The sequence below is a fragment of the Mustela nigripes genome, chromosome 3 (genome assembly GCF_022355385.1).
Source record: "Mustela nigripes isolate SB6536 chromosome 3, MUSNIG.SB6536, whole genome shotgun sequence".
In the NCBI taxonomy this organism is placed as follows: domain Eukaryota; kingdom Metazoa; phylum Chordata; class Mammalia; order Carnivora; family Mustelidae; genus Mustela; species Mustela nigripes.
In genome coordinates this window covers 38,983,165-38,991,767 of record NC_081559.1, presented here as the reverse complement: position 1 = coordinate 38,991,767, position 8,603 = coordinate 38,983,165, and the positions used below count along the sequence as shown (strand labels likewise).

The following is an 8,603-nucleotide window of genomic DNA, read 5'->3' as shown; positions in this document are numbered from 1 at the left end:
GCATTCAGGGGATGCCTGGGTGCAGTCGCTTGAACATCTGACTCTTGATGTCTGCTCAGGTCAGGATCTCAGGATTATAAATTTGAGCTCCGCGTTGGGGTCTGCACTTAAGAGTCTCCTGGAGATTCTCTCTCCCTCATAAATCTTCACCCCCCCCCCAAAAAAACCAAAAAACAAGCTGCATTCAGGAAGGATAAAGGAGGCCCAGGATCACCCAGCTGGTTACATAAGTGGGAACAGAACCCCTGCTTTTACATCCTTAGTGAACAGACTGTCCCATTCTCAGCACCCCTAACAGCTAAGGTGTCAACCCTCGCTGACCCCCTAGAGAATGGGCATGATTCAGGAGCACGCTATGGAAGCTTGCGAGGGGCGGGGGGGTGGGGTGGGGGTTGCAGGGTTCCACTTGTGAAGCTTACCTGCAAGCCCCAGGAGGCTTAGAGCGCTCTAGTAGGTCCTGCCCCCAAGGACTTGAACTCCTGTTAACCTTCACTTCCGTTAGCTGCACACAACCAGCCGTCTGAAAATCCTAAGCGCTCATCTGTGATCTTCAACTGTGTTCAAGGGGTAGGCTGGCCGACCTCCCTAACCAAGGTCCACTTCTTTCTCCTTGAAAAGAGCTTGGGGATAGGGCAAGCCTGTGTTCAGGCCCTGAAAATAAGTCCAGAGGGACAAGGTGCCACATGCCACCACCAGGGGGAGCCACAGTCACCAACTAATTGGATGAGGACCCAGGAGGAAAGGCTTAGGTTATGGGTAGCCCCATGGGCAGGTGGCTTATCTTCGGTCTTGGCCATGTTCACACTTGGCCTGTGCCACCACCCACCCACCCCAACCCTGGGTGGGTGGGGTCTGTGTAACAACAGTGCCTCATGTAGCCCATTCCTGGGGAGTGCCTGGGGATGCGGACATTATCTTCCAGAGCACCCTGATCCACCTGACATCCAATACCACAGTCCTGGGAAATGGCTCTTGGTACAACAATTCCTAATTCCAGTACCCTCCCGGCAGGTCTTAGTGGCCAGCCACAGCTCAGCTCTTGATCTCTCTGGCCACCTACCATGCTGCTCCCACCCATTCTTGACAACTGGGGGTCTTCAGCCCACTATCCCCAGGAAATCTAGCTGGGCTTGAATTCAAGATCCTTCCAATGCCCCCTCCTCCTGTCCTTGCCCCCACCACAGGTCATCTAGAGAAACTGAAATGCAGAAAAACCAGGCTTGAGACAGCTTTGTTAGAACAACTCAGCAAAATAAAATTCCGGTTTATTGTTGGACAACATTGTTTCACACATACATCAAACAGGCCAAAAAAAATAAACAGCAACTTCATAGACAAAAAAGGAAAAAAAGAAACCTTTTATCTTTGGCCTTTTTAACCATCTCATACAAACCAACTACTTATAGTACAGCTAAGTACATACACAAAAAAAGTTACTGGAATGCTCGGAATAAGATTGTTTTTTTGTTGTTGTTTTTGCTTTTTTTACAAGGTTTTTTTTCTCCTTTGAGATTATAATGAACATGGTCACACCACAAGTAAAGTCAGAAGTAGGACAGAGAACGCTCCGAAGGCTGATTTGGTCATCCGAGATCATTAAAAATGGCTGACCCCTAACAATATGTACAAAAATATAAAATGTAAATAAAAAATACAAACAAATTTTCCTTTTTAAAGTACTTTTAAGAAAAAAAGCAGGGCCTTGGAAGTTTTGGTTCTTTTTTCCTCCCCTGTTGCAAATTCACGTTGTGGTTTTGGTTGGGTGGCGGAGAGCGTGTGTCATCTGCGGGTGGCACTGCCTGCGCTGGGCAGGCGGGCGGGACTCTCTACTCGAAGGTGACCACGTTTAGATTCTGAGACGGGAAGTGGAGGGTGAATAGGTCACGGTGGCCTTTTTTTTTGTTAAGTTTAACTTTTCCTTTTTTGCTGTCTAGTCATCCTCATCAGTCTTCTGCTTCTTGGTGTCAACATCATCATCCTGCACAGAGAAAGATGGTCAAGGCCCTGCAAGCACACACTGGGCCCACCCCCACTTCTACAGGAACGAGGCAAGGGCCAGGCACTGGCTGCTCCAGAGGCTTCCAGAGCTCTGAGAAGACAGGCCTAGCTTCCTTTCTGTTCCTGCTCAAGATAAGGGAGCCTTTCAGGACTGCACAGTGGGAACGAGCCCCTCTGGCTATCATGTCTCAGGTCCCAACCCCCGACCAAAGCCAGAACCCACCTCATCATCTTCAGCTGCCCGTTTGCCCGTAGCTGCCTCAGCCTCTTCATCTTCATCTCCATCCTCTTCTTCACCTGCAGAATCAAACCCCAGGGTAAACCACATTGCCTTCCCTCAAACACCAGGAAGCATCCTGATACCCTAACCCACCCAGCGACAACCTGAACTTGGGTGGAGACAGAAAAACACCGCAGCTCCTCAGAGAAACTTCCCAGTGAAAAGATTCTCCAGGGAAGAAAAACATCCCTGATCCCTGCTGCCTGACAAACCAGGCAGCCAAGGGCACCTTGCTACCTCCATGCAGGCACTGGTCTCCAGAGAAGGAAAGAGCAACAGACCAGTGTGTGGAAGGCACCAGCGGGAGCATGCATACGTGGGGGCAGGGCTTCACTTCGCTAACCTAAAACCAGCAAAGTCCTAGCCCCACTGTACCAACCCAGCTGTAGGTGAGCCACTGGTCCCCAACCCCAGGACCCAACTCCTGTCCCTTTGCTGGACAAGGCCAGGGAAAGGTGCCCCCTAACAGGAGAGACAAACAAGGCTACTCACCATCACCTTCCTCTTCTTCCTCCTCCTCCTCCCCACCTTCTTCCTCTTCTTCATCTACCTCATTGTCGGCCTCCTGCTCCCCATTTTCCTCATTCTCCTCGACAGAAAACATACCAAGTTGTTAATGAGAACAGATCACCACTCCTGCGCAATCCCGGCTCTTCCCCCCACAGCCCACCCAATGCACATGCAGCCCAAGACCAGGCAAGAGACTTCAACTCCTCTTCCTAAAGCTCCACCAAGGAGACCACGATGCAGGAACTAGCCAAGGGCTCAGCCTTCTCGCTCACCCCAGACTAAGCCCAAGCTGGAGCGAGAGAACTTCCTGGCCAGGAGCGGCTAGGTATCATGGGCAAGGCAGACACTCACAGCGTTCCCATTAGCAGGTGCGTCTCTTCCATTCTCTGTCTCCTCCACAACTTCCTTCTTCTCCTTTAAGTCCTTCAAAAAGTAAGAGGGAACTAGTAAGTCTTTTAAGAAACGCGGGGCTGGCAAAGAGGCCCAGAACTCAGGGGCTATTGAATACAGCGCTGATCGGGATGTCCTAACAGCCCCATGTTACACTTGGAAACACGGGAAGGAAGGGCTCCAGGACAGCCAGCAAGTCTGTGGTCAGGGTTTCCTCCAATTTCTCAACCCTTAAAAAACACATCAAGAGTCCCCTACAGTTGTTCCCACTGCCCCTTACTCATACTTCTTAAGACAAGAGCCATGTGGCACAGCCTTAAACCCGTCCGGCCGGGCAGACGAGCCAGAGAACACTTCACTCACACACCCATCACGGACTGGTTTCCAACCAGAGGGAGCTCCGCCTCTCACAAATCCTTCTTGGAAGACAGCAGGTATGTGCCATAAATAAATAAGGTAATGGAGGGAGGACCCGGGCACTGCGGGAGAACTCCCGTGGGCGGGCTAGCCCGGGAAGGGAATGGAAGGGAGGGAACTGGCAGAACACGGGAGGTCGATTCAAGTCCTCCCCGCCGAGCTAAACACCAATCAAGCCCACGGCAGCCCTGCTCTTTAAAAAACCCAAACCCACCAGTCCCCTAGCTGTGACAGCTGTCCCAGGAGGTCACAGGTCTTGGCCGGGGGAACGTGCCCGGGCTTAAGAGACTGACCCTCCTTCAGGAAGGGAGCCGCCCCGCGCGCCCCATCTCAGCGACCGTCAGACCACACCTCGAGGAGCGGACCCAGTCCTCTTTCCAAAGGGCAGCGCCACCGCGAGCGCCCCGAAGCCCCGTAACTTTTTCCGCATGGCCCTGCCGACCCTGCAGCCAACACGAACAGGCGTCGAGCCAGACACAGCTCGGACTCCGTCCAGTGAGCGGCCTGGGGCACCTGTCGGCCCCATTACCACCCGCAGCCAAGCCGCGAACCCCGGTGCCGCCCGCTCCCGCCCCCTGGCGGCCGAAGCCCCGGGGAGCGGGTGGGGGCGGGGAGAACGCGGCGCGCAGGCGCGTAGCCCCCGCCCGGCGGGCTTTGCGCGCGGGCCTCGGCACGCACCGCGCGCGCGGAGCACGTGGCCCAGGGCCGCCGAGTGCGCCCCTGACCCTGAAGACCCGGAGCCTGCCGGCTGCGCTGGCTCCACCGCCGGGCGAGGTGCTCGCCAGTCTTTCCTGGGGCTTCTTGACACCCCCACAGAAGGCCTCGATGCGTGGGCCTGCCTCTCGGCATTTGGCGGGCAAAGTCCCGCGGGAGACTGCCCCGAAGTCCATGGGGCTTTTTCAGCCCCGCAGCCTGAGGCCGTCGGGGACGCGCTCCACGGGGCTATTTATTGCTGCCGGCGGGAAATCACCTTGGGAGGGAAGCGAACGCGGACGTCCGCACTAGGAAGGGCCGACCCTCCCCCCACTCAACTAGTTCCCGGGCTTGGTCCGGAGTGGGGGGGCCGCTGGAGCCCTTGCGGAGATTCCAGTCGCCAACTCCACTCCGCCGAGGAAGTCACCCCTGGGAGAAAGCCAGAGGTGACGCCAGGGGCATAGAGGTTAAGGAGACACCAAGGTGACTCCTGTCCGTCCCCGAAGAGGCACGAGGGGCGCAGAAAGAGCCGATCTGCCTTAAAGTGCCGCGCTCCGGACGAGAGCGGAACGAAGACGCTCCCCGCGCTGGCCGCGAGAACGACCCGGCGCGCAGAACGGGGGCTGCGCCAAACGCGCAGGATCTCAAAACCGAGGGCAGCGACCCCGCAACACCAGGCCCCGACAACCCCCAGCGCCCGGCTCGACCCCACAACCGGCCAGCCACGGCCACAGCTTTTGTTCGTCCGCGTTGTCTCCGGAGCAGCGGCGCACACGGTGCTCCCGGGCAGCCGCGGGGGGCGCCCATCGTCGCCCCGGCGCGCCGTTCCTTCACTTTCCGTTTCCTCACCAACGGCGCGTGGGCTCGCCTCCTCCACAGCCAAACCCGGTACCGCTGTAAATTACTTAAGCTAGGCGGCTGCTCCCGGCGCGCTCTCCCCGGAGTACGCCTACCCCCGCCCTCCCTGAGGGCTCCCAGTGCAGAGAAGACCTTCACACCTCCGCGGAGACTATCGACGTCCCGGCCCGCCGACCCGCTGCCCGACTCCACCTTATCAGCGCTTAGTCCAGATAAACCACCTCGGACCCACCGCAAGGCGCGAAACGAGGCGGCCCGGCTCCGAACAAAGAGGAGCGCCGCCGGCGGGCGCTCGTTGCGGAGCCGCCGCTTCCCGCAGCCGCCCCGCGCCAGCACACGCGCCCCCCCCAGCACTTCCGATTCCAAACGCGCTTGAGTTTCAAAGTTATTTCCGTGCGCCCTGCGGGCTGACGACCCTCGGCCGGCCCCTCTCCTCCCGCCACCTTTCAGACGACTCACAAACAAGTTTCAGGAGCCGTAAAACACCCGCCCCCCGAGCCCCTCAGCCCCCGCCCCTCGGGGGCCCCGCGGGCGCCCGGCCCACTCCCCGACGGGCATCACGCCTGCCGCTGCGCTTCCCGCCCCCTCCCCCGCACACAAAAGAGTGAGCTGCCTGGGGGCCTAGGCCGGGGGCGAGAGATCTCTCCGCCCGAAGAAGAGACACGAGCCGCCGTGCGCGCGCCAAACACCGCTCCGGCGGCAGCAGCGCGCGGACCCCGAAGGGGCGGGCGGCGTCCAACCTCACCTTGGTGGTGATCTCGGAGCTGGTGTCCACGGCCGCGTCTGACATGATGGGGCACGCCGGTGATCCGATGCAGCGGATTAAAAAGAAAGCAAGAGTTCGAGGACTCTGGCGAGAAAGCTACCGGAGTCCGCGGTGGCGGAGGAGGCGCGCGGCGGAGGTGGTTGCGGCGAACGAAGAGCTGGACACACGAACAATGCAAAGATGGCTTTTCAGAGCAGCCAGTGGGGAACTCACGCGGCGCCAGAACCTTTAATATAGATTAGTGGGCGGCGCTCAGCCTCCTCTGCCCGAGTGCTATTGGCTGAGCGCAGGGAGCGGGCGCTCGCTCATTGGCTCGATTCCGAACAATGGGCAAGCGTGCTTAAAGCGGCAGTGCCTTGGTGCGTCCCGCGCTGCGCAGTCGCCGACCGCACTGTCATTCAGGGCTCTAGTTTGCCGGGTCTCGGCGGCGCCGGCGCCGCGGGGGAGGGGCGCACGAGCGCGCTCTAGGCGCGCGCTCCCGCCGCTGTTTTGCTGGGGCTGCTGACGCAGAAAGCCAAAGCGCGGCAAAGCCGCCCGCCCAGCCCCCAGTCCTCCCCTCCCCGCTGCTGCTCGGAAGGAGGGGGAGGGAAGAGGAGGCGGTGGCCGGCTCGCACGACGGCTGCCAGCGAGGGGGAGGGGAGGCCGGGTGCTGGGCTGCGCTTGCCCGGGGCGGTACCCTGTGCGGTGCTCGAGGAGGTGCCCGCCCTGGGGCACCTTTCGACCGAGAATTGTCCCCGTGCAAGTGGGTCGAAGCCCTGCGACGAGCAATGAGGCGGTAAGGCCGAGACTCGCGCTCCTGGGCCGCCCCGTCTGTACTTCGTCCACACCCTGTGCCCGGCCCCAAGTGCCCCGGGTCTTTGCAGGGGTGACCCCGTTGCCCACCACGAGCCCCAGCGTTGGCCGCATGAGCCAGCCGACAGCCGGGCTCCGTGCCAAGCACACACACACACTCTGAGATTCATGCTTCGAGGGGACTCGCGGGCCGGTGTTAGCTCCTGCCTTCGAGAGGATAGCCCCTTGGGCGTCGCACCACACAGAAGTCTCCGCACTCCAGGGGTTTGGACGGCGCCTACCCCGACTGGCCACTGCCGTCGCGACAGCTTCAGGGAGCTCCTTTCAGGGCCCGGCCATCTAATATATCTTTTCTCTCACCCCACTTAAGGGACTGCGAGGGGCACATAAACTTACATACTGAGAGTTTACTGGGGTAAATAATCGCCCCCTTAGACCAGTTTGTCTAGTCCTTGGGGACTCCTTGAAGTTTGGGACGCCATTTAGAGGACCACGCGGAGCCCTGAGAAGGGAACCATCAAGTCGCCACACTCAAGATGGCGTTGGGCTCAGCAAGCGTGGTGTGACGTGGCGATCCGACCACGCAAACGACCTGAAGACCACAGGTTACAAGCTCCTTATCGCCACCGCATTTGACTGTCGAATTCAGAAAGTAGCTGTGTGGGAAGAAGGATTAGAATAGGTGGGGAAATGTTCCAGAAAGAAAATAAATGTGCCGCACTCAACATGGCGACAGATAGCGTTCATCCCTGTGTGGCCAGAAGGGGGCGCCCGACACGGAAGGCGGGACTCCGGAGAAACGGGCGCGCACTGGCTGCGAGTGGCGGGCGAACACAAAGTTGACGCTTTGCGTCCTGCCATTGGCAGGTTCCACTGTCTGTCTCTTGGGGCCGCGGATCTGGGAGTGGAGAAAACCCGGAGTCTGAAATCGTGGAGGAGGGACGTATGCCAAGTCCCGTAGAGGTTCAAGCGAGGAACGGGAGGAGGGATTTCGGCGCCCTTCCTGGTTCTCTTGGGTCAGGGGCTCGCTGACCCCGTTATCACTGCAAGACTCCCTTTTCTGAGCTTACCACGCACTCGCCCGGCTGCCTCCTCTGGCCCCAGACTCCAGTGCCCGGCCCGGGGGAGGCGCGGAGTGCCGGGACGCCACCTGGGTCTGGGCCCCCTCCCCCTTCCCCTGGCCCGCACGCGTCAGGCCCGCATTCTGGTTCACATCTTTCAGTCTGGCCGTTGGGGCTTTCCCGATCGGCTTGTCCTCTGGGAGGAGAAAAGCCCAGGCTCCATGTCCTGTGGCCGGAAGAAACGAGGACAGGTGTGGAACAGGGCGGGAGAGCCGCGCCACCTCCTGTTGCTTGGCGATCGCGATCCCGTCCCGGTTACGCTGCGGCGGTGGCGGAGGGGGCGGCCGCCGGTCTCAGTCGTGCCCCCAGGTACCCCCATGGCTGGAAGTGGGATTTTCCCCAGGGTGGGCGCTCGCCAATCCTAGGCACCCACAGTGGTGTCCCCGGACCACGCGTCCCAAGTCTTTGTTCGGTCCCCTCCTTCCCCTGGCCAGTTGCCTTCATTGCGGCGCAGACGTGGGGCCTCCTTTCGACCCAAAGCGGGAGAAGGCTCGTTGGCCGCTGCCGCTGTGCTCCCTCCTTTGTGCCATAATTTTCCGAGAATTGGAGTGATTGGGCGGCGTGGTAGATGAGGCAGGACAGCGCCTTCTACCTGCCATGCATCCATTAATCTCTGGTTACCCTAGAAGGGATTGTTCAGTCCGCAAAACCCGGATGCTCCCGAGAGCTTGGTCTTTGCCACATCTAAGCGATTGAGGCTTCTTCCCTCCCTGGATGGTGGCTTTGGGCGGTCGTCTCTGTGTCCAAGCTGAAAGCTGAACTTGACCCGGATTTTGGC

The 8,603-nt window shown here is 59.4% G+C and overlaps 1 protein-coding gene across 2 annotated transcripts; it reads right to left on the bottom strand.

Annotated features, from left to right (window-relative positions):
* Positions 1-1,230: 1,230 nt before the first annotated feature.
* PTMA (prothymosin alpha) lies at positions 1,231-6,114 on the bottom strand. 2 transcript variants are annotated; one of them, XM_059393712.1, is made up of 5 exons: positions 5,892-6,114; positions 3,140-3,211; positions 2,771-2,867; positions 2,222-2,295; positions 1,231-1,978 (listed from the first exon to the last, which is right to left on the bottom strand). In XM_059393712.1, the coding sequence occupies exons 1-5, from the start codon at positions 5,934-5,936 to the stop codon at positions 1,931-1,933; spliced, it is 336 nt and encodes a 111-aa protein (XP_059249695.1). In that variant the 5' UTR covers positions 5,937-6,114; the 3' UTR covers positions 1,231-1,930. The 2 variants fall into 2 exon arrangements, with proteins under 2 accessions (XP_059249695.1, XP_059249696.1); XM_059393713.1 differs by having other exon boundaries at positions 2,771-2,864; positions 5,892-6,111.
* Positions 6,115-8,603: the final 2,489 nt, after the last annotated feature.